We start from the raw sequence: 26,655 nt of genomic DNA, 5'->3' as shown, positions 1-26,655 counted from the left end.
TGCCGTACAAATGAAACACAAATTTTTGCATTACCCGAGAATTAATCAAGCAAATTAAACCAAATTAGGCATATGGAAACTTTAGGGTGCAATTAATGTTAGCTAGTATATATATATATATATATATATATATATATATATATATATATATATATATATATATATATATTATATATATATATATCCCTCCTACCCGATCTATAAACTTTTACTAATTCGCGACAATACATACACACACACTCTCTACAGATACACGGGTCGAATATTGTCCAGCCCACTGATACTCCACCATGAGCTGAGGATTGGACCACTCATGACAACTCTACACGAACTGATGATTGCGCCGGCTAGTAACCATTCTATCCTGGATTCCTCGAGTCGAGAAGACGCACCACGCTAGATATGGGGTACAGTCCAGGGAGGCGTTGCTGATTAATGGTCAGCTGCATCCTGCAAGTATTCCGTGTCGGGTACACGTACAGAGCATTGGAGACTGCAACATTCCATTTATGAGAACACTTGTAATACTAACCTCGAGCCAACCGCGAGTAATCGGTTACATATTACTAACATAGTTGTAAGGCAAATATTGTCGAAATATTGAACTCCGGGCCCCGTTATGCTGACACCATTTGAGCCTTAATGAAAATATCTTCTTCTTGAATGACGTTAACGTTCCCTGTGGAACTTTTGCTGTCTCAACGTATGCATTAACTAGCGTCATTCATTAATACTTAGTTGAGATTTCTTAAGCCAAATAACACGCCTTGAAAGTAATCCGAGGAGCAAGCTCTGACCACAGTGTAAGTCGAAGGAAATTTCTCTGACGAAAAATCCCCCCCGGCCAGAACGGGAATCGAACCCGAACACCCAGCATGAAAGTATATTAGGCTGTCAAAAAAGTCCTGCGGTATTTCCGCGAGGTGTCGTTGTAAGCGCGTAGTTCTAGTTGTATTCATTGTATCGAGTCATACTATAGCTTGTTGGAAAGGTATTTTTGCGCGCTATAATATAGTCCTTGACAGTGTTTTGTTTGGTTAAGTCGTTCGTGAGTTATAGTGTCGCAAATATGGAGCAAAATCGAAGAAGCGCCACGCTCCGGAAGGCCTGTCGTCGAAAATTACGACAAAATCGTTGAATTAGCCGAGAAAGACCGGCATAGTAGCAGCCGTAGCATCGGCCAAGAACTGGGGATAAGTCATCAAACCGTTATTAACCATTTGAAGAAGCTTGGATTCACACAGAAGCTCGATGTATGGGTGCCACACACGTTGACGCAAAAAAACATCTTTGATCGTATCGACGCATGTGAATCGCTGCTGAATCACAACAAAATCGACAAGTTTCTGAAGCGGATGGTGACTGGCAATGAAAAGTGGGTGACTTACGACAACGTGAAGCGCAAACGGTCGTGGTCGAAGCCCGCTGAAGCGGCTCAGACGGTGGCCAAACCCTCATTAACGGCCAGGAAGGTTCTGCTGTGTGTTTGGTGGGATTGTCAAGGAATAATCTAGTATGAGCTGCTTCCCTATGGCCAAACGATCAATTCGGACCTGTACTGCCAACAATTGGACCGCTTGAAGGTAGCACTCATGAAGAAGAGGCCATCTTTGATAAACAGAGGCCGCATTGTCTTCCATCAGGACAACGCCAGGCCACACACTTCTTTGGTGACGCGCCAGAAGCTCCGGGAGCTCGGATGGGAGGTTCTTTTGCATCCGCCGTATAGTCCGGACCTTGCACCAAGTGACTACCACCTGTTTTTGTCCATGGCGAACGAGCTAGGTAGTCAGAAGTTAGCCACAAAATAGGCCTGTGAAAATTGGCTATCCGAGTTTTTTGCCAATAAGGAAGCGAGCTTCTATAACAGGGGTATTATGAAGTTGGTATTTTGTTGGGAACAAGTCATCGAACAAAACGGCGCATATTTGACTTAAAACAGATGATTGTAACTAATTTTATGAATAAATGAAAATTCAATGTAATGCATGTAATGCTTTGGGTTTTTTTGCATTCACGTAAGCTCTATTCATATCATAATAGGCTGCGAGTAAAAGAAGCCGATTTCCTTAGTTTGACAGCTTGACAGCGAAGTGGCAGCGTATCCGTGATTTGTCTCACGTGCAAATGTCGCAAAAAGACATTTCAATTGCCATGGGAGTGTCCCGGTGGACCACGAAAAGGGTCTCAGACTGAGAAATTAAAAGACAACTACCCGCAAAGGTGCCCACACGTCGTCCGAGGTTAGCTCAGATTCCGAGGGTTATCGCTGCCATCAAAAGGAGGATTCGCTGCCATCAAATCCAGCGCGTTCAATGAGGGAATGGCGAGGGAACACGGGATCAGCGGCATTGATTACTAACTCAAAGCACGACTAGTGCCAAAAGAGTTCAATTTTCTTCAAAAATTCAAAATTCTAAAATTAAAGATAGTGCATGCGTGCGAACGAATAATTCCGCGTAATGGAACGTAATGGAGTTGATCTCCATGATCATATTTAACAACGTTGACTATTTTTCGTCTTTGGTCTACTTCTATAACGTCTATAAGTGTTTCGAAAATGTGACACCTATTGCACATCCATTGAGTCAGCCGAGTTGGATATCATATTCAAATAAAAATGACAAAGAATTCCTTTCCGAAGTATCCGAGAATAATCAGGGTTCTACTGTAGTCGATAATGATTCTGATCTTTTCGGAAACGTTATGGCTATATTTTCGCTTAGAGTGGTTGAAATAACTAAACTAAAGAGCGTACAGGAGACACATATTAAAATGTTTGGTGAACACAAAATTTGAAGAAGGTTACATGCGGGATAGCAAGATGCTTCGAATTTATAATAAATAATACCTACCCTTCCAACTAGACATTCTGCTGAACCGATTGCTTCCGCTATTTTGTTTGTACGATCTAGTTGGCTATTCGGGGTATGCTGACCAGCTCTGGTTACTACGGAACATTTGGTGTCTACGCTACCTCCACTTATTACTGTAAAAAGCAGATAAATCAATTGTTAATATTACATATTTTTTCAAAACAAAACGCATTATTACTATTATTTATGAAACTTTTTCAAAACAACTGCACCTTACATGATTAGTTTAAAGAAAGTAGGATTCAGTTAGAATTACAGTTAGTTTTATAAAAGTGTGCCTGGGTTTTAGCCTGGGTCTGTGTTGATAGCAGATTATTTTCAAAATGTATTTCTTCCAGAAGGGTAACACGGGGTGATTTGAACCACCCCTTTATCTCAAAAAGTACGGCTCAAGTTGGATTTTTTATGTCATCTCCTTCTATTGTTGAACCGTATGCACCTAACGTAAAAAAACTTTGGTAAAATTTCACAAGTAGAGGGAAACGGTAGCATGAACACAGAAAGTACCTTGATTGTCAGAAAGTGTGAATTTTTCGATCGTGGTTTTAACGTTTTTTCCGCTGATTGAACAAACTTTTCTTGTATTGTGGAGTAAAGTTCTGTTCGCCTACAAAAAAGGAACAATTTTATGCAGCGAAACTGTATGTTTGATAACAACGAATGAAATTAATTGCATTTCAATTTCTGCACGTAGTGTGGGGTGATTTGGTCATGTTTCTTGGGGTGAATTGGTCCCAGAGGTTTGAAGCTTTTCTTTGGTCTAATCGATTCCAGATGTCGCGGAATTACAAAAAAATGATGGATTGACATTGTCAGAAGAAGGAGGAGCTTGAAAGATCAACACAGGCCATCAAGACGGTTTCTTTGAACAAGCATCGAAAATGTTTGAAAATGCTCGCACAACAGTGAAAAGATTCATGCAGTATTCGAAATGGTCTCAATACTATATGTCTGGTCTGGGATCTGCCCAAGACAACTGGTATCGATTCCAAAACACTGCTACTGATTGCTACATGATTCCGAAATACTTTACATAAACATAAGTATGTTTTATGAAACACACACTGGACCAAATCATCCCACAGATGGTCCAAATCACCCCGCATCAAATTTTAATGTCCAGGTATCATCTCTTTTTTATGATATATTTGGTAATTTGAAGTTTGATATAATGATTGAACATTATTTATTGAGAGAAAACAAGTGTAGCTTTGCAAATATTAGGGATTTGCTTAGGGGGTCCAAATTTCCCCCATTTCCCCTACTGGAACTTTCGATACTATCCGAAACAAGAAGAATAATTTTGGAAATCGTCGTCACTTATTCAATATGATCAGTTCTAAAATGGCCTTCTGCCATTTCAGGAACAGCATGAGATGGATTGCATACTCTGGTCGAACTTGGTAAGTTGCCAGTACTCAAATTAGAGAAGGACGTTACGGTTTAAAGAAATGTGGGCAATTGAGGAATACTGGTCAGTTGTGAAGCACGTACTGAACAAAACATGGAACTACAAAAGTAACGAACCGTGTACCTTTTCTTCTAGCAATGGTCTATGGTAAGGAGAAAGACTGAATCATGAATGCTCTTACGATACTCATAATCATAACCAACAATGTATTATTACCGTTATTGTTATTGAAATATGGAAAATAAAATATATTTGCACACCTCAGAGACAATGGCAGTCCTACTCAAACGCAGTATCAAACCGATTACTGAACGGATCAAGAAATTAGGGGAAGTGGGGGTATAGTGTACACCCTAGGGAAAATGCCCATTCCCAGCGTCCACATACCACTTCAATTCCCGTTTCTTGAAGAATATTATAGCTCAACTCATTGTTGTTCAAGATAACAAACGGCTTTTACTATGAAAATTCAAAATAGTACACTTTTCATCATTAGAAGAAAAGGTGAAAAATCGAAAAAATTTTTTGCTTGAAGACAAAGTGGTCACCTAGTGGGGGCAAAGTGGTCACTCGCCCATATCAAGCTAAATGGGATTGATTTATGCGTTTTTTCGTCCGTTTCGGCTTGGCCTATTCACTTAGAGTCTCAATTGAAATTTTTTCATGTATACAAAAACGTAGTAAGAAACACATAACGTTCCGCATAATGAGGCATGGTTTAGTTGGAGTGGCATATTTATCCTGGGTCAAAGCCATAAAGGGATCCAGCAGAATGTAATGTGGTATATCTGTTTTAGTAAACAGAAGATTGTAAGTTGTTATTCATGTTTGACTACTTTGGCCCCAAACATCAAAGTAATTTCTATGCTAATTAATCGCTGAGATCAAACAAAATATCTGTTCACCTCTCCCAGGATATGTGAACAGTCGTCCAAACTGATGATTTGTCCAATATATCAGATTGAATAAACTAAATTTCACGAGAAATTCCTTAGACACCATATGTACAGAACTACGGCCTAATGGCTATCGAAAGAGCAATTTCTGTTTTTATTTATATTTTGACATGCGACATCTCTACTGAAGAACAGGGTGATTCAAAAGTCATTAAATTCTTCAAACATAAGGCTATCAATATGGCATCTATAGTCAATGGTTAGACTACCAAACAAGCAGGTGACCACTTTGCCCTCCATGACCAATTTGCCCCCACTACACCTACAGATGAAGGAAGGCTTGCTGTGGGTGTTTTCTTTCGACCTTCGTTGATGCTGGTGATTTCCAACGTATCAGACACCAGAGTTGCACTGCCGTAATCTCGCAAAGTTACGTAAGTGCCAAAGTTGACATTTTACATCCTTCTTACAGATCGATAAAGAATACGAAATACGTCCAAAAGGCGGAGAAGTTTTATGGAAATGTTGTTATAGAAGTACAGGCCATGTACTTGGAATCTCTAATTCAAAATCTCGTCAAATAATTCAATTCATAAAATCAAACACAGCTTAAACGTATGGTTTAAGAATAAATAAGGATTGAAGTGTATTTCTGTCATCATCATGTCAGTGTATCATCATCATCATCAGACAAATGGAGTTCTGTCTGTCTTTTTGCCTGTCTTTCTGATTCTTATGGACTCGGAAATTACTGAACCGATCGACGTGAAAATTTGTATGTAGAGGTTTTTTGGGACCGGGGAAAATTCTTATGATACTTCGAGACCCCTCCCCCTCTCTAAGAGGCCATAACAATGAGGAAAGATTTTGCCTAACTCAAAAACTAATCAAGCAAACCGAACCAAATGTGGCATGTGGAGGATTTAGGGTGCAATAATTATTTCTATGGTGGATTGACAATCATTCCCCCTCTCTAAAGGAGAGGGAGACTGAATAACTCGAGAACTATTCAAGCAAATGGAATCAAACTTGGCATATAGAGGTTTTAGGGATCGATAAACGTTTCTATGGTGGTTCGACACTCTTTCTTCTATTCTAAGGGAGGCTGCCATATAAATTAAACTCAAATTTCTGCATAACTCAAGAACTTATTGAGCAAATGGAACCAAATTTGGTATATGGAGGTTTTAGGAGGCAATACAAGATTCTATGGTGGCTCGACACTCCTACCTCCTATATGGTCGGGTTTCTGCCAAAACGAACCTAGCGCCAAAAGCATTCTTTTGAGATATTTCAATTTTAAGTTTGGGCTCCCACTAATTGACTGTGTTTGATCAAATCTATCATTTTATCGCTCACATGCTACAAACAGGATGTCAGACATAATACTCCCTTTCATGCTGTAAGCACACATATTTGTCAATTTCTGATTCAGAACCAGATATGAAGATATGAAAAAAAAAACAAATTTCGTTGCTGCTGGATACGCAAAACTTCGTTCTCTTTGCAGCCAGAGCGAACCAAGGTCATGCTAACTATTAACATAATATTATTACACAACACATTAGTATTTTGTAACGGCTCTGGACTAATTAATATCTCCTTCTATCTATATAAATAAAAATGGATCGCCGAATGTGTTGATAAGAGCAAAACTTGAGGAAGGAATTGTCCGATTTAGGGCTTTCTTTATTCTATAATATATTCTGTATCAAACATTTATTTCATGTAACGGAGAAACATGTTATCTGCAAGTGATTGGAAAATCTTGAACGAGAATTGTGTCTGAAAATAATTTGATATTATAAAGACGATTTGGTAGAAGTATTAGGCATTTTATAGTAAAAGGTAATCTGAAAGGATCGGTTGGAAGATCAATCGATGAACAGTTCTGCGATTGGACCCATTAACGTGCGTTTAGTAAGAAAACGTGAATGTTTGAAGGTATACCAAAAATAACAAAAAGCGAGTTGCACATAAAGATTGTAACTAAATAATTCAAACGTCAATTCTTTTGTTAATAACACCCAATAGTGTCGTTTATCTTCAAGCATCAAGGGACAAATTCACAATGTTTCCTTCCCTCGACTGCTGAATTCCTGTTTCGGATGGATTGAAGCGCTTCCGAACGCTCGCTTCCCGGTTGAAGTGCTCTCGAATGCTTCCCGGTTCAGTACCAGCTCCGTTCGGCCCATCTCCGTTACTAGAAATTTTCTGCGACATCTTGACCTCTGATTTCTTCGGATACTCCTTCTAACTTATAAAAAAATTCTTGATGTTTTTCTGTTAAAGAGCAATTCCAAATGAAATCGACAAATGACACAACATGTGGTTGGGTTTGGGTTGGAGGAAATATGAATTTTCCACAGCATTTTTTGACTCAAGTGTTATTTTTTAAAAGTGCGTATCGATTTTAGTAAGACAAATCTTTGATAATTTTTATCTTAAAAACTATGGAACTACTACCGAAGTCCTACAATAAATTGGAAATGTTTTCTTTTAATATCTCGAGAATAGCTTGATGTTTGAAGACTAATGTTCAACATAACAACAAAAACAGAAACATTATGCCAATTAATTATTTTCTGAGAAAATTTTCCCTAAAGTTCATTATATTACGGTAAGAGTGCATAGAATCACAAAAGGGATTTGTTTTCGTGATAATCTCATGATTGTTTATATCATGGTGTCGCCTGGTGTCAAGTTTTGAATCGCTTGAAAGTGAAACATTTTCAAAAAAAATTACAGGGATTCGCCTCTAATTGGACAGACCTGTAATGCGATACGAACAATTGTACATTTAATCCTCTGATTAGACATTTTCGTAAACATCCTTTGAGCAAGTTTCTACAACACGATAAATTTATAGGAGTGTTTTCAACCTTTTTTCCAACCGTTTTATGAGATTATGTATTTTGCACACTTTTCTGATTGTTATTTGTTAGATTTTTAAATTTTAACTTGTTTTTCACATTGTGTTGTGTTGATATGTCCAATTACAATTAATTTGTCCATTTACAGACCACAATCGCCTCTAATACGAAACTGAGTGGTGCCTTGGTATGTCCAATTGGAGGCAAATATAAGTTTATTCATCGAAATCAACACAAATGTATGGGTAGGTTATACCTAAGATATAACCACAATGTTGACGTAGGACTACCATTGGCTTAGTAATTATTTGAGTGTATTGACCAAGTCTTTTATTTCTCTGAACAAACCTACTCCACTTTTATCTCAAATTTCCGACTTTCAACATAAAATACTCCTAGCAGATAGCTGTCAGCATAAAAACAATGTGTATGTGTAATAGATGAAAATATTAGGCTGTCAAAAAAGTCCTGCGGTATTTTTTTTGAATTTTTATTTGTTCATAAAATTAGTTACAATCATCTGTTTTAAGTCAAATATGCGCCGTTTTGTTCGATGACTTGTTCCCAACGAGATGCCAACTTCATAATACCCCTGTTATAGAAGCTCGCTTCCTTATTGGCAAAAAACTCGGATAGCCAATTTTCACAGGCCTCTTTTGTGGCTAACTTCTGACTACCTAGCTCGTTCGCCATGGACAAAAACAGATGGTAGTCACTTGGTGCAAGGTCCGGACTATACGGCGGATGCAAAAGAACCTCCCATTCGAGCTCCCGGAGCTTCTGGCGCGTCACCAAAGAAGTGTGTGGCCTGGCGTTGTCCTGATGGAAGACAATGCGGCCTCTGTTTATCAAAGATGGCCTCTTCTTCATGAGTGCTACCTTCAAGCGGTCCAGTTGTTGGCAGTACAGGTTCGAATTGAGCGTTTGGCCATAGGGAAGCAGCTCATAATAGATTATTCCTTGACAATCCCACCAAACACACAGCATAACCTTCCTGGCCGTTAATGAGGGCTTGGCCACCGTCTGAGCCGCTTCAGCGGGCTTCGACCACGACCGTTTGCGCTTCACGTTGTCGTAAGTGACCCACTTTTCATCGCCAGTCACCATCCGCTTCAGAAACGGGTCGATTTTGTTGCGATTCAGCAGCGAATCACATGCGTCGATACGGTCAAAGGTGTTTTTTTGCGTCAACGTGTGTGGCACCCATACATCGAGCTTCTGTGTGAATCCAAGCTTCTTCAAATGGTTAATAACGGTTTGATGACTTATCCCCAGCTCTTGGCCGATGCTACGGCTGCTACTATGCCCGGTTGTCTCGGCTAATTCAGCGATTTAGTCGCAATTTTCGACGACAGGCCTTCCGGAGCGTGGTGCATCTTCGACGACATCTACACCAGAACGAAAACGTTGAAACCATCGTTGTGCGGTGGAAATGGAAACTGTATCGGGTCCGTAAACTGCACAAATTTTATTGGCAGCTTGAGATGCATTTTGCCTTTGTCATAGTAGTACTGTAAAATATGTCGGATCATGAACGACTTAACCAAACAAAACACTGTCAAGGACTATATTATAGCGTGCAAAAATACCTTTCCAACAAGCTATAGTATGACTCGATACAATGAATACAACTAGAACTACGCGCTTACAACGACACCTCGCGGAAATACCGCAGGACTTTTTTGACAGCCTAATATTATATAGACGTTCTTGTGGGGGTGAACATTGAAAATTATATCTGAATAATATGAAAAGAGAATTCGCGAAGCCCATCTAAAGGCGGGCTTGGGCTGTAGAAGGTTAAATTATGGATTAAACTAGTGATTGAGCGTAACAATTTCCGAATTCAATTGTGAACAAATCTCAACTAAGATCAATTCATGTATTTTGATAGATTACGTTCTTCGTTGCAAGGCTGATGTATGACGTGATGCTTTGTTCATTTTATTCATTTATTGTGACCTTTCAAAATTTGTGAACGGAAGAATGACTAAACGATTAATGTATTTTACATTTCTCTCTGAATTTACAACTTACAAGTGTACGTACTTCTCGAACCTTAAATTTGCTTTATTTGATGAACTTCAGGCACGCAGTTTTGATTTTGACATGTAACTTGAAGGCATATTGTTCAATCGACGTTATCACAACATATTGTTATCAACATTTAGCCATGACACATGAAGTCATAGCATCTATTTCGCAATGCCCATTTCCCCATTGGTTTTGAAATCTGTGTTGAGGAAACTTATTCCGGTCTGCAGAAATGGATGCAAGTACGAAAGCATCTTGCATCTATTTTGCTATGCCGATTTCCCCATACTCATTGGTTTTGAAATCTGTGTTAGGGAAACACACAGATTCAAGCGATCGTACATCAACCGTTGCGCAATCCTAATTGAGTGGATTCCGAGAGAGCATTCGTTCATATACAGAGTTGTTTGATTCAATAGCCTGTTCTCAAAGCAATTCATACTCTTGAACATTTTATTTCGAATTTGAATCATACTTATCCGCTCGATCGGAAAAGAGGAATTAACGTTTAAAGCCTCGCACTCCAAGCTTCACGCTCTCGTTTTCGAAGCTTTGAACTTACACCCCGGTACAGAAATGATAGACGTAGTCCTACGTCAAAAATGAGGTAAAATATGTATATGTAAATATGATGATATCCAGTACGACCCAGTACGTTATCTTAGATGTTTAAATGTTATGTGAGAAAGTATCAACTTTACGAAAATTATATAACCAGTTAGGGTCTCTTTGGTCTCGACACCTCGAAACCCACGAGAACTAATTTATTTGAAGGTTTCTCCTTAAAGTAGACACAGTAGTTGCGTATCGTTAAAATTAAAAAAAATACGAGTATTTTTTTGAAAAAGAATAAATTTAGAATGTTTAAGTGAGCAAGGCCCAGTATTGGTCCTTACTGTCTCATGAAAATGCTGTATATCAGTTAATCTATTACATCAATGTCAATCGTAGCTAAGCACAGTACATCATATCCAAGCGAAAGAAAAAATAGTGAATAAAAAAATGCGACTACATCCGCAAAATCCTAATTGTGTTGTCTTGTGCTGTGTGAATCGAACCGTTGGGTTTGAAAAAGGCCATTTAGTATTAAATGTTGTTAACTGAATTCGAAGTAAAACTTGTCAAAACAAACTCTAGAGAAAATATCCTGAATATCACACAAACAGAAGTGTCTGCCATTTAGTAAACAATCGTATCGAATTAGTGGCATTAGTTTTTTTACTTTGTTACTTATTAGTGTTTCTTCTAGCTATTGTTTAATATAATATTATATTAAGCGTAAAAAAACCAGTTGATAATCTTACCGTTAGATGTGATTGCGGCGGCATAGTTATCATTCATGACAATGCTGAAAATATCGAAAACTCGATTTGCTTAACAATTTGTTTAATGTGATAATATAAATAAAATAATAATAAAATAATAATAACAGGTAGCCACAGGAGAAATAAAAGACATTTGTAGGAAAATTGTTAGACAATATACAGGCAACACAGAAGTGAAAGTAGACCGAGAACATTTTTGTGAGTTATTGCTAAAATTGTTAAACCATTCAGATAGAAACTGCCTCATTGCGATGCTCGGCATCATTCATGTACAATGTACTGACGTATAAAAATTCAGAGTTGCACGGATTGTAGGGAGCAGCAGGAGGATAATTAAACTAAAGGGATTTTCGCATTCACATGAAATGAGAACTCAACGATTACCTAAACTTCATCAAAGTTTTAAGAAAACTTTTAAGACAGGGCCCGAAATCTGTGATCTCTTTGCGATCGAGTATCGCGTATACGTACCCTGTTGCAACGTTGAAATAGACGGTGTAATAAACGAAAAGGGTTTGACTCGAAAAGAGATACTCGATGGTGTCGGTCGCTTCAAGAACTCTTCACTTAAAAGTGTGAAGATTCTTGCATGCGATCGACTGAAATCTGTGTCACTTAAAAATGACAAAAGAGTTCTCAATCGGACAAACTCTTTTCGTGTGACATTTGAGGGTTCCGCCCTTCCAAACTACGTTGCAATAGGTGCACTTCGTTTACCTGTTCGGTTGTTTGTACCCCGGGTAATGAAATGCAACAAATGTATGCAACTCGGTCACACGGCCGCCTATTGTTGCAACAAAAAACGTTGCGCAGATTGTGGAGAGAGCCATGATGAGAATCCTTGCCCGAAAGAGCGCAAGTGTCTTCATTGCGGCGGGACTCCTCATGATCTTACTCAATGCCCGGTGTACATACAACGAGGGGAAAAAATCAAGCGTTCCTTAAAAGAACGTTCCAAGCGGACTTATGCAGAAATGCTTAAGAGTCCCGTTCCAACGACTCAGGACAATCCCTACTCCATTCTACAGAAAGACGAGCCTGTTGCTGACGCTCCCAATGCAGGAAGTTCCGGTACATCGCAGGGTGCCATCAGGAAAAGAAAAATTACTTCTTTTCCATCACTCCCCAGAAAGAAAACCGAAACTTCCCAAGTTGGAATGAAAACTCGAATCGAACGTGCTGAGAATAGACCGAAGCAAGTACCTCCTGGTTTAAGCGGTTCTTCTACGCACCAGGGGTCCTCAGCACTTCCCGGAGCAGCACCCAACACGTCTGCTCCTTTTTCGCGGTCGAGGCAACAGCCAAAATCTGGCTTGCTTGCGCTTTCTGACCTGGTGGACAACATTTTAAATGCTTTAAATATAAACGACCCTCTTAAAAGCATAGTATTATGTTTGCTTCCGATTGTGAGAACATTTTTGAAAGAAAAATGTGGTTTTTTGGCAGCGTTCATTTCCCTCGATGCCTGATTCAGTGCAAGAGGTCAAGGATTTGACCACTGTAATACAGTGGAATTGCAGAAGCATCATTCCTAAACTAGATCAGTTTAAATTTTTAGTTCACAGCTCTAACTGTGATGTATTTTCTCTCTGTGAAACATGGCTTTCTTCAGCCGATGAGCTGAATTTCCACGATTTCAACATTATTCGCCTCGATCGAAATGACTCGTTTGGTGGCGTACTATTGGGGATTAAAAAATGTCACTCCTTCTATAGAGTCACTCTCCCATCGATGACAGGCATTGAAGTTGTTGCTTGCCAGACACAAATCAATGGCAAAGACCTCTGCATTGCTTCGATATATATCCCTCCCAGAACTACGGTAGGCTTTGATACTATCGAGGCAATGCCGGAGCCGCGGGTAATCTTAGGTGATTTCAACTCCCATGGAACAGCATGGGGATCACTCTACGATGACAACCGTGTCACTTTGATTTATGATCTGTGCGACAACTTCAAATTGACAGTTTTGAATACTGGGGAAGCAACCAGAATAGCCAACCCTCCTGCACGGGCAAGCATGCTAGACATATCTCTATGCTCTTCTTCGTTATCCCTGGATTGCATGTGGAAGGTAATCCAAGATCCCCACGGTAGTGATCACCTACCAATAATTTTATCGATCGCTAATGAATCAAGCTCTCGTGAGTCAGTCAATATTTCGTATGACCTCACGAAGAATATTGACTGGAGAACATTTGCGGATATAATATCTTAAGCAATTGTTTCAATGCATGAACTTCCTCCACTCGAACTTTATATCGAGTTTGATTTACGAAAGCGCACTTCAAGCCCAAAGAAAACGTGTACCGGCTACCACTTTCCGACGTCGTCCTCCATCACTTTGGTGGGACAAGGAATGTTCAAAGGTCTACCTTGAAAAATCATCCGCTTTCAAAAAACTCAGGAAAACTGGATTAGTGGAATGGTTTCTAAAGTACCAAGCTCTAGAAGCCAAACTAAAAGGATTGATTAAAGCAAAAAAGCGTGGATATTGGTTTGTCAAGGGAGACCGCTATGAGCACTCTTTAGTATACGGCTAGGAAAATGCGTGGCTGGAACCATACAAACGAAAGTGAGGAATACTCTGACCGTTGGATTTTTAACTTTGCAAGGAAGGTTTGCCCCGACACCGTTCCTGCACAAAACGTCGTACGCGACATTCCACTTCAAAGCGATTATGAGAATTTTTCGATGGTGAAATTCTCAATTGCTCTTCTCTCATGTAACAATTCAGCTCCGGGGTCGGACAAGATTAAATTCAACTTGTTGAAGAATCTTCCCGACTTGGCAAAACAGCGTTTGCTGAACTTGTTCAACAAGTTTCTGGAGCTGAATATTGTCCCGCATGACTGGAGACAAGTGAGAGTGATAGCCATACGGAAACCCAACAAGCCGGCTTGCGATTACAACTCATATAGGCCGATTGCAATGTTATCCTGTATTCGTAAATTGTTAGAGAAAATGATTCTACTTCGTTTGGACAAGTGGGTCGAAACGAACAATTTGCTGTCAAATACGCAGTTTGGCTTCCGCCGAGGTAAAGGGACAAATGATTGTCTCGCGCTGCTATCTTCTGAAATCCAAATCGCATTTGCTCGCAAAGAACAAATGGCTTCCGTTTTTCTCGATATCAAAGGGGCATTTGATTCAGTTTCCATGGAAATTCTCTCAGAGAAGCTTCATATTTTTTTTTGGCAGACTTATCTCACTTCTTAACTAGGCGAACCTAGCCAGAATTTTCACCTGCCCCCGGGCTTCTGAATGCCAAAGGGGGACTAGGCTCTGCGGAATGCACGTATCTGCATGCTCGTGCTGTTTTAGTCCTGACCGAGGAATTGTCGGACAATCGCGCAGGTGCTAAGGATGACCGACTTTTGGATGCCGGCCAATTCCTTCTCGATGTTCAACACCTTTAGCGCTTCCAGAAGTGTTTTCGGGATAATTCCAGTTCCAGAGAGAACGACTGGAACAATTCTTGGGACCTCCCTTAGCCCCCACAGTTCCTTGAGCTCCACGGCCAATGGTCGGTACTTGCATATTTTGCGACCGTGGGTCTCCTCCAGATTCTGGTTCAGTGGAATAGCGACATCGATGATGGTGACTTTGCGGTCGCTCTTGTCGTAAACCATTATATCTGGGCGGTTGTGGTGGATCGAGAGGTCGGTCAGAACAGTGCGATCCCAGTACAGCTTGAAACGGTCATTTTCCACGACAGGTGCAGGCAGGTACCGGTAGTTTGGTACGTTGTCTTCCAGTAGAGCACATTGGAGCGCCAGTTGTCGATGAACAATACGGGCCACGTTGTTGTGGCGTTCGGTGTAGGCTGCGTTGGCCAAAACCGGACAGCCTCCCATAATGTGCTCTATGTTTTCACCTGGTTGATGGCACATCCGGCAAATGTCATCAACGTCTTGATGCCAGACGTACCGCCTGCAGTTTCTCGTCGGCATTATCCTGTCCTGGATGGCTATCATGTCGGCTTCTACTACTGAAGAGAGTTCACCACGCGTTAGCCACAGATTAGATGCGGCCTTGTCGACGTGTGGCCGGTCCAGTTGATGGGGGTGGGCACCATGCACTGCCTTCTGCTTCCAAGCTGCAATCTTCTCCTCCACTGTCTGCAGATTGCAGTTTAGTTGGTACTCCGCTTGCGCCAAGTGCAGAGCGCTGTATCCTCTGTCAGCGGCGCAGACAGCCCGGTATAGCGCGTTTTGGTTGGCGCGTTCTGCGAAGTACTCGCGCAGTTGTCGTACCTGGGCAACACACAGTGCAGAAATGTCGACGATTCCAAGTCCCCCTTCTTTGCGTGGTAGTGAAACTCTCTCCAGTGCCGATTGAGGATGGTGCATTCCGGCCTCTTTGAATGCTTTCCTCATCCTCCTCTCAAGGTACTCTTGGTCAGTTTTGCTCCATTTGACTACACCAAAACTGAAGGTCAGCAGGGGAACCGCGAATGTGTTGATCGCGCGTACCTTGTTCCCCTTGTTTCCTCATCCTCCTCTCAAGGTTCTCTAGGTCAGTTTTGCTCCATTTGACTACACCAAAACTGAAGGTCAGCAGGGGAACCGCGAATGTGTTGATCGCGCGTACCTTGTTCCCCGCGTTGAGGAAAGTCCTCAGGACACAGTTCACTCGACTCAAGAACTTGTCTCGCAGCTCCGTCTTGATGTCGGAGTGGCGAATCCCGGTGAGCTGTCGGAATCCAAGATATTTATAGGATTCGCCATGAACCATGTCTCTTATAAACTCGCCGTCATAGACCTCGTAGCCTCCGGATTCGGTAAGCTGCCCTTTCAGCAGATGGACACAGCGGCACTTGTCGAGGCCGAACTCCATACAGATGTCCCTGCTTATTTCTTCGACAACCCGGATAGCTACACCTAGACGCTGACGTGAATCAGCGTAGACCTTGAGATCATCCATGTAGAAGGTATGGGTCACTTCTTCGTGGGCGCCGTCGCCATACCTTATTTTATAGCCATGACCGTTTCTATTGAGCGTCCTACTGAGGGGGTTCAGTGCCAGACAAAACCGAAGCGTGCTGAAAGAGTCGCCTTAGAATATCCCCCTCTTTATCTGCAGCGTTCTAGACTGCAACACATTTTCCCCATCACTGAGGTGCAGAGACGTACTCCACTGCCTCAATTTTTTTTTTATTTGTAAAAGTAGTTTATTTTGCTTGTCTTAATTTATACAAAAATTGTTTTGTTCTTACATTTCGTCAAACATTTATATCTAGGTGAAAATTCAGTTCATCTACATTAATTCTACCGTTACACTCGTTAACAAAACAGATGTAAATAATAAAGAGTTTCAAGATTTTCTCTCTTTGTATTTTGCTTATTCCTGCTAAAACAGGTTTGATCAGGTCCTCAAAATCGAACATTCTCCATCCACCTACAATGCCGAAAATTCTTTGTTGAAGAGCCGTCCAAGCCGGCACGACGCGAGCACATGTGCGAAATTTGTTAATGAGTGTCTCTGTTTGATTGGTGCAATGTTCGCAGTTCTCATTGTCTACTCGTCGCATCACGCATAATAATTTTCGGTGCTCGATTTTTTCGTTCACGAGCAAGTAAAGTTTAGTCCGCTGTGTTGAAGTGAGCTGCTTTACTGCTATGTTTCGCCAAGCGCGTGACCAGTTCACTGTTGGACTTTTCCGTTCCACCCTTGGCAGTTCAGTATGGTTGACGAAATGCTGGTGGATTTGACCGACAGAGGGATTTCTTTGTATTTGGTGGGGAATTTGGGACAAGTTGGATAGGATTTGTTTAAGGTCAGGAAGATCTATTGGGATTCGCGGTCGAGGATTTGTTTGGAATAGAAGGGATCTATAGAAGGGAAGGGATTCGATCTCTTGCAAATGTCGGTTTATTGCGAGCGCTTTACATTTAAGCGCTGGTAATTGCAGCTTCAGGTCTCCCTTTTCTTTATTGCGCGCCAGCTGCATCATTGGAACACGGGCTACCATCCCTCGATCCCATCGTTGATGTAATTCTTGCTGTATGCACGCATAACGGTGGTAAAATCGACGAAATGTACCATATCTTGGAGGTACCGAAAGTATTCAGCATAATGATCTTTTGGTGCAGCGTCAGCGTGCGAAGAGATTGCAGCCACAATTGTTGCGAAAATTTCCCCACCAGCGCATTCCAGTTTAAAGTTGTCATTTGCTGTATGGAGTTTGTGAAAATAACACCCAATATCTTGACTACATTGGCTGTTTGTAGCCATTGAGTATTGATAATTCCACCTTCGCAAAAGCCAACGTCAATAGCAACAGTTTTGCGTATGTTCAATTTCGCTCCAGCAGCCCTCTCGAAGTGAGTGAACAGCCCATACATTTCTTCGATTTGATTTGTCGATGTGACGATCACACTGATGTCGTCTGCGTACGCGACCAGCAGATCGTTGCCGCACACACGTTCAAGCCTGCTCACCAGAGGATGAAGGTACAGTACGAAGAGGTGCATAGACAAAGGGTCCCCCTGCCGTACCGATCGTTGTATTTGAAACGAACGAGAGAGATGTCCGTTGATTAGTAGTCGAGAAGTGGATCGACTAGTAATGCGCGAGAGTAGTGTAATAAAATCGTGGTTAAAACCGAGCGTCCGCATGGTCTCGAAAAGGTAAGAGTGTCGGACGCGATCGAACGCATGATCGAGATCGAAGCTTATTAGCTTTCCAGCACGACGGTTGTGCCGAAGACTCGCTATCCGATCTTTCAGAGCGAGAGTGGCTTGGAAGATGTTGCGCTCGGAGTTCGAGCATTTCTGTCCATCGCTTAGAACGTGGTGTTCTCTCATCACCCGCTCCAGTCTGGTTTTTAAGATACGGGAGAACAGCTTGTAATCGCTGTTGAGCAGTGAGATCGGCCGATATGAATGGGCTGTGTTATCGCCGCCTATCTTCTTGACCAGCACGATGATGCCCTCCACGAATGCTGCAGGAATATTACCGCAGAGCGCCTCATTAAGTAGTAAGTTTAACTCACGGTGGATGACATCAAACATGCGGTGGTAAAATTCTCATGGAATACCGTCGCAGCCAGGGGACTTTCGTGGTGCGCTCGTTCTTATTGTAGCCCAGATTTCTGCCGTCGTGATGTCACGCATGCAGACATCGTCGTTTGATGGAACAATATTCTCGCAAAGAAATTTGTTCCCATTTGCCTCTTTCGTCTCCTCTGAGTAGAGTGTCGAGAAGTAGGAGACCATGTGCGCTTCGATCGCTCGTGGATGTGTTATTGTTTCATCTCCCTCTGTCTGTAGCTGTGTAATGGTGTTTTTTTTTTCTTCGTCTCTCCCCTAACTGGAATATGGATATGGGTTCTCCCGCCACGTGCGTTTCGTTGATTCTCATAAATGTGTGAGAAAATCTTCGTTGAAGCGCTTACATTTTGCCTTTAAGTCGGTTGATAGTGGTCAACATTTCTGGATGCTGGTTGTACCCGTCGTAAGCTTGCCGTAGCTCGCTGTAAAGACACTGATGTTCTCTGTGGAATTCATTGAAGACAGCTCGAGACTTCCACTTGAAAAATCGTTTTATTTTTGGCTTCGCGAACGAAATCCACCATTCCATCCAAGAGCCATAATTTCTCCGTTGACGGGTCCAGTATTGCCACTGGTACTGAAGTTCCGCAACGTTCTCATCGGTCAGGAGATATGGTCTTAGGGACCAAAAACCACGGCCATGCTCTAGTCCAAGATTTGGGAGACAAAGTCGAAGTGTCAGCGCTTTGTGGTCAGTGAAAGAACAGACATGGGCATTTGCCACTCGTAGATGGTCGCGCAGACCGCTGCTTACATATATGCGGTCCAGGCGCGACTGAGCATTTCGACAGACGTACGTAAAACCATTGTCACGAGGACACAGTTTCTCCCATACGTCATGCAGCTGTAGTTGTTGGACGACTGTTTTCAGAGCGGGGCTCGCATTCGGGCTGCTTGAATCGCATGTTCGAAACACGCAGTTAAAATCACCCGCCAACACCACATTCGTCGTATGATGCCGAAGATAGTAGGGAAGCGTTTCATGGAAGAAAGTCTCTCGAACGGCGCGTTGCGTAGAACCGGAGGGCGCGTAAATATTGCAAATCGTCGTATCTTGCACTCGCAACGCAAGTAATCGGCTGTCCAGGCTTCTCTCGACGTGAGTTACCTGTATATGTTCCTTCAAAGCGATAGCTGTCCCTCTTCTCGTGTGGTCTACATTGAAGAAAACGACGTAACCTGGCAAGGAGAGCTGGTCGTTCTCTACTTCTTGCAAACACACGATGTCGAGGCTTTGGCTGTTGATGAAGTTTCGTAGCGCGTTTAGTTTCGTGGGGTTCGTAATAGTGGCGATGTTGATGGACGAAATGTTGTACGATGTGAGGGCCATTTAAATGAGCATTACCTCAATCCTATCCTCGTCGGTGTCCTCCCGGCGGGGTTTTTTACCAGCCGGTCGTCCTCGGTTCTGTCTGCTACCCATAGATGTATTAGAATCGTCAGTTTCGTTACCATTGCTGCTTTTGCTTTGCGATTGCAGCGTTGGCTTTTTGAAAAAGTCGTCCACCGCCACGACAGCTTGCGGTGGTGTTAGTAGGGACGACGAAGATTTCGTTCGTTGTATTTGAGTTGCAGACTGACTGCTTGGGTTCGTTTTCGGAGTTAGAGCGGTTTCGGGTTGGCTGTTTACATTCGATTTGGAACCTGAAGGTTCAGCTTGGCTTGTGACACTCGGCAGTTCTGGGTAAGCCTTCGATGATGACAGTGATGGAACGGAGGACTTTTGACCGACGATCTTCGTGTTTGATGGTCTCGCACCAGCTGATTTTCTTGGTTGTTGACCGGTAGTTAACCTATTTTTCTGTTTCGTCACGTTCGCGTAGCTTTTTTGGTAGAGTAGTTTCTTATTCTGGTGGTATGCCTTCGTCTTCGGTGTTTTCACACCACGAAACTTCGCGGATCGAGAATACTTCTCCGAACTGTGTTAGAAATTCGACGACCTTTCTTTCCGACACATCTTCGGGAAGATCGTGAACACGTACTCCAACACTCCCATCCTCTAATGTTATTCGAAGTTTTAGTTTTTTTCCTTCGTTCTCCACTTCATGTTTTCCGTCATGCTCGTCAACGATCTTTTGAGCGAGTGTCAAGTCACTGACCTTAACGAACGCACACGCATCACCTCTGTGCCACTGGAGTCTTTTTATGTCCTCTTTATTCAGTCCGAGAACTGAGCGACAAAAGCCAAAAAGTTTCTCTACTGATGGCTTAGCGGCAATTTGAGAATAGTCAATTTTGAACGTGTTTTCTCGCCTCATCGAACACTTATCACGCGACACGGCACTGTATAAATTCGAATTTTACAACGGTAGGTACTTCACTTGTGATATGCGCAATCGAAAAAACGTCTGCACGTCTCAAAAGCTGAGCGGGTTATGATGAATAATCGTGGACTTTCACCAATTCTCAACAATTTCCTGTACAATTTACTGTCAGAAAAGCACATGATTTTCTCTCATGGCAGCTCGAAATCTTCTCGTTACAGTTTTATGGGCCTACCGCCAGGCTCCTGCCTAAGCCCCCTCTTGTACAGTTTTTACGTCAATGATATGGATGATTGTCTAACTAGAGACTGCACGCTGAGACAACTTGCAGACGATGGAGTTATTTCCATCACGGGTACTAATCCCGTCGTTCTGCAAAAGTCGTTGCAAGGTACCCTGAACAATCTGTTCTCGTGGGCCCTCAAGCTGGGTATCGAATTCTCTACGGAGAAAACTGAAATGGTCGTTTTTTCTAGGAAGCACGAACCCGCCCAATTCCAGCTTCACCTATCCGGCAAAACGATCCAACACTCTATGTTTTTCAAATACCTGGGTGTATATTTTGATTCTAGGTGTACCTGGGGGAGACACATTGCGTATTTGAAACAGAAATGCCAGCAAAGAATCAATTTTCTCCAAACAATTACCGGAACATGGTGGGGTGCCCATCCAGGAGACCTCATTCAGTTGTACAAAACAACGATATTATCAGTGTTAGAATATGGCAGTTTTTGCTTCCGATCAGCTGCCAGGATTCATATTCTCAAGCTGGAGAGAATACAATATCGTTGCTTGCGTATACCCATGGGGTGTTTGCATTCGACACATACGATGGGCCTCGAAGTTTTGGCAGGAGAACCCTGCTTACTCTTCGGTTCATTCATAAACGGGTCCACTGGCTTCGGCATCTTCAATGAAAATTCCAGTGCCTCTTTCAAACTCAAAGATCCTTGTTCCGTGTATGTCGTTGAACTGGGTGCAATATATTACGCATTAGGGATCATTGAAACATTGCCCATCGACCACTATTTTATTTTTTCAGACAGTCTCAGCTCAATAGAGGCAATCCGCTCAATGAAAGTTGATAAACGCTCATCTTATTTCCTAACAAGAATAAGACAACTATTGAGAGTTTTGGTCGAAAAATTATTCAAGATTACCTTAGCATGGGTTCCCTCTCATTGCTCGATTCCGGGGAATGAGAAAGCGGACTCGCTAGCTAAGGTGGGCGCTTTAGAAGGCACACTTTTTGAAAGGCAAATTGCTTATAATGAATTTTTCCACATTCCTCGTCAGTATAGGCTCGTAAGTTGGCAGCGCATGTGGAGTGGTGATGAGTTCGGTCGTTGGTTACACACGATTATCCCTAAGGTCTCGACAAGTGCATGGTTCAAGGGATTGAATGTAGGTCGTGATTTCATTCGCGTGATATCTCGGCTTATGTCCAATCACTACAACCTAAACGCGCATCTCTATCGCATTGGGCTCGCAGCAAACAATCTTTCTGATTGTGGCGATGGCTACCACGACATCGAGCATGTGGTCTGGTCGTGTATCCGGTTCCATGCTGCTCGCTTTCAGCTCTCTAGAGCACTGAGAGCACAAGGCAGAAAATCGGATATCCCCGTCCGGAATATCTTAGGTAGCCGTGATCCTGATCTTCTGCTTCATCTATACCTGTTCCTCAGAAACGCCGATGTCAACGTTTAATGATGTTTCCTTCGTTGTGTCCCCGTTTCATATCCCTCCTATCCGATCGATAAACTTTTACTTAGTCGCGGCAATACATACACACACTCTTTACAGATGCACGGGCCGAAGGTTGTGCAGTCCACTGATCATTCAACAAGAGCCAAAGGTTGTACCGCTCATGACAACTCTACACGAGCTGATGTTTGCGCCGGCTAGTGACCATTCTATCCTGGATTCCTCGAGTCGAGAAAGACGCACCACGCTAGATATGGGGTACAGAATAGGGGGGCGTTGCTGATTAATGGTCAGCTGCATCCCAATAGGAAGTATCCCGTGTCGGACACACGTACAGAGCATCGAAGACTGCAACATACCAATTATGAGAACACTTGTAATACTAACCTCGAGCCAACCGCGAGTAATCGGTTACATATTACTAACATAGTTTTAAGCAAACATTGTCGAAATATTGAACTCCCGGCCCCGTTAGGCTGACGCCATATGAGCCTTAATAAAATATATATTTTGGATAAAAAAAGGGCCCGAAATCTGCGAAGGTGAAAAATGAAGACCGTCTCTACCCTCAGTAGCTTCGCTTCGACTAGAACTACTTTGACAGTCGTCGTCACAAAATGTGAATTGACTAGAAAATGCATTGACTAGCGTTGACTAGCGAGGATGACTGAAGAACTAATCCAGTCAGTGATTATTCTAACTGACGCGACTAATGAATACAAATCCGCATCTTCATTCAACTGACTTCAATACACATTTCTACCCCCCTAGAAACGAAATTGTTACCCGCGTACGCAATCTTGTTTTTACGTCCATATAAAGAGGAACGGAAACTTGATTTCTGATGCAAAAAAGTAGTTGCCCCATTAATGGACGGTTTATTGTCTACCCATTGTGAACTCAAACCAACGAACTTAGACAGTTATCAGGTCCTCGCGTTAGTATTAGTAAATAGCGTGCAAAATAGCCAAGATAAGATCAGACAATAGGGGGTCTTTCTTCGGACCAAATTTCTGTCAGTTTTGCTTCATCGACGGTATACTCATAGTCGAATTCAGTATTCATGTCATTCACATTTTCACTAAAATTAGATGAAGCTGGAACTCGATGTGATGTCGATGCTGTTTCACTGTCCATCAATTTCTGGCCTGAACATTCTTCTCACCGCTTTGATAGCAAGTCCATGAAGCCAACAAGATATTCTCGAGTTAACACAGTACTGTACCATTTCATCAGCACGTATCCTAGGATAACGATCCGTCATTAAAACCAGACCCCTGCCATGCGTATGTACATACAGAACGAGATAACGAAAGAGAGGAGATAAGAACGAGACGAGAAAATGTGTAAGAATAAGATAATGCTAGTCAGATAGGATTTGTGAAACTCTAGCATACATATAATGTTCAGTTCCTTTTTAGTCCTCAATAAATAAGGAACATCGCTCCCAACGCAATAAATTTAGTTTAATTTTTTTAACTCGTATCGGCCGTACACGAAACATTCGGTACTACGGTCATGGATTGCGCAAGAGTCACAATCAGGGCCTAACAATTTCACTTCAATTAGCACATCGTCACTCAATAATGTGTCTATCGCTTCTCAGAACAGAACCAGAACCATGCAGGCTAAACATATATCTATTCTCTTTTCACGCACAATAAGAAAAATATCTCGTCTCTTTCGTACATATTCCTTTCATTTCACGTTGATTCCTTTCATTCTGCAAACAAAAGCGACGTTAGAAATCGTCACTTGGAAATTAATTTGTAGCATCCATGTATTCTGGCAGTTTGTATAGAAATGAATGTTTCCTTGTTGCATTCGAAACTTATTCACTGAAACTAATGAAAACGGTGCAGTGAGGGTTGTGTAGTATGCCTGCAGGAGTAATTATTTACCGGCGCTAGTTGTCAGTGTGAAATTAGTGATGAAACGGATAGTAGTTTGGTCGGATATTGGATACCGGTCAGCTTCGAGTCCGGATAGCCGAGTATTCGACAGCCCGATGTTTGTGTTTGTGCACGTGTATTTGTGTGGGTGTTTGTGTATGTTCGCGCGTTTTTTGGGTGTTCGTGTGCGTGTGTGCGCGTGCGTTTGGGCCTGTTTTTTTTACTTGCATGCAGGTGTGCGCTTTTTTTATGCGCGGGCATGTGTAGGCGTGTTTGCGCGCATTTGAGCGTGTTTGTGTGCGCGTGTGTACGTGCGTTTGTGCGTGTTTTTTCTTGCTTGTGTGCAGGTGTGCGCGTTTTTTGTGCATGGGCATGTGTGGGTGTGTGTGCGTACGTGTGCACGTATTTGTGCGTATTTGTGTGCGTGTGTGCACGTGTGTGCTTGATTCTTTCCGTGCGTGCGTCTGTGCGTGTGCACGTTTGTGCGCGTGTATGTGCTTGTGTGTGCGCGTTTGTGCGCATCTGTGCGTCCATTTGTATGTTTGTGTGCGCTCGCGTTTTTGTGCACATGTTTGTGCATGTTTGCGCGTGTGTGTGCGTGTTTGTGGACCCAATGGTATGTGCGTGCGCGTGCTTCCGGCGTTGTGTATGCGTTTGTGCGTGCGCTCGCAATTCTGCGTGGGCACGCTGAAAGCGCAGACCTAGTCGAAAATCGCGTAATTTCGAGCAAATCGTGTAAAAAAATCGCGTAATTTCAAGCAAATCGCATAAAAAAATCGCGTAATTTTGAGCGAATAGCGTAAAAAATATCACGCAAAAAACGCATAAAAAAGAATCCAGCGTACTTGCAAATGATATGCTTTTTCGTAACATGGAATACATGTTTGATACAGGAAATATAATAAAATGAAGACAGCTCAAATTGGACTATTCTTTTCACCCTTAGAGAGGGTGAAAAACTCGAGAAAGGAATAGTCCGATCTGTGCCGTCTTTCATTTTATTACATTTTCTGTAACAATCATGTATTCCAAATAACAGAGAAACATGTTATTTACAAGTGATTGAAGAATTATGAACACGGTCCGCGACGATCCATTCTGGTAAAATAAAACTTACGTTTGAAAGAAGCAAGCATCCTCTAACATGCGAAATGAAAATAAATATAACCCGTTCAAACAGTTTTAATCGTCAGTGAAAGCTTCTGCTCTTATACTTTTAAGAGAACGAAAGAGGAAAGGAACGAAACAAAAGAATCAATGTTACTGTATGCGTAGAGAATATTTCGTTTCCACTTCACCCCGATACACTGAAATTAATCCACCGAAAATGACTGTAGTGGAAGTGAGAGTTGTATGAATAAAATTCAATCACATTTATTAGCTTCGAAAATAACTAGCCCTGGTCACAATTATCAAGTTGTTCCTGAATTGCAATGGAGTTGAGCGCCGTTGTTTTGCACGAATCAACGAGTAAAGACTCTCCGGACAATCTTGGACGAGTTGTTATGGATATCATTATTATATTATAGATATCACGATTCATAAAAACAGAAATTTAAAAATCCGAAATTTTATAATATATGGCAAGTCTGGCCTCTTCATGTCATGACTTCCTTTTTGGACGATGAAGAAGAGTAAGAAGCCAGTTGTCTGATCTTATTTAGCGCACACATACACTGCATGCTATTTTATGCGTATGAGTAATTTTCGTGTATGATACAAAAAATCTAGCTCACTTAGAGTACATGTCAAACCACCATCGATACATGCTTGCGTGATACATGACAGAGAGGAACGAATTCGTTCTGAGGGAAGTCACTTCAAAATGCAATGAAGACAATTTGACTGGGAAGTATGAAATGAGATAGTCGAGTCGTAGAGGGGGAAATGACTAAACGCCCGACTGACTGTTTAGTCGTTTTGGGCGGAGAAACTGCGTGAAAAAGCCAAAAGTCATTTCCAACTGAATACGGAAAAAGTCAGCCAGATAGTCAGCTGACTATCCTCAGTTGACTATGACTATGCCGAGCCCTGGTCACGGAACCAGTGGATACGAGGAAGAATCGAACGAGCGTTCCCAGGATGAGAAGCTAGAGTGCGCCAAGATAAAACACCATAAAATGCAGATTTTTCTCAAAAAACCTTTCGTATCCAACCTCGAATGATATCGCACACAGCGTGGTTGGAAAAGATGGTTGATTGCGCATGCTCGAATCCTCTCTTCTGTTCATATCTATTGTACGCTACTAGAGGCTAGAATGTGAGGTTCTTTTTTGTTCCTTTCAAGATGATTGCATAGACTGAGTTAAGATACTGAATCAAA

At 42.0% G+C, this 26,655-nt stretch overlaps 1 protein-coding gene across 2 annotated transcripts in view; it reads right to left on the bottom strand.

The window, feature by feature from the left end:
- LOC129771828 (muscle calcium channel subunit alpha-1) overlaps positions 1 to 26,655 on the bottom strand; it is a 156,508-nt gene that overhangs the window by 18,102 nt on the left and 111,751 nt on the right. For both annotated transcript variants that reach the window (XM_055775899.1, XM_055775897.1), the window contains exons 24-25: positions 11,395 to 11,438; positions 2,856 to 2,989 (exon numbers count right to left, since the gene is read on the bottom strand). In XM_055775899.1, the coding sequence (XP_055631874.1) occupies positions 2,856 to 2,989; positions 11,395 to 11,438 (178 nt within the window). The remainder of the gene's footprint in view (positions 1 to 2,855; positions 2,990 to 11,394; positions 11,439 to 26,655) is intronic.

This window comes from Toxorhynchites rutilus, chromosome 2, assembly GCF_029784135.1.
Source record: "Toxorhynchites rutilus septentrionalis strain SRP chromosome 2, ASM2978413v1, whole genome shotgun sequence".
Classification (NCBI taxonomy): Eukaryota; Metazoa; Arthropoda; class Insecta; order Diptera; family Culicidae; genus Toxorhynchites; species Toxorhynchites rutilus.
The sequence above is the reverse complement of the archived record's forward strand: the minus strand, read 5'-3'. Positions and strand labels throughout refer to the sequence as shown.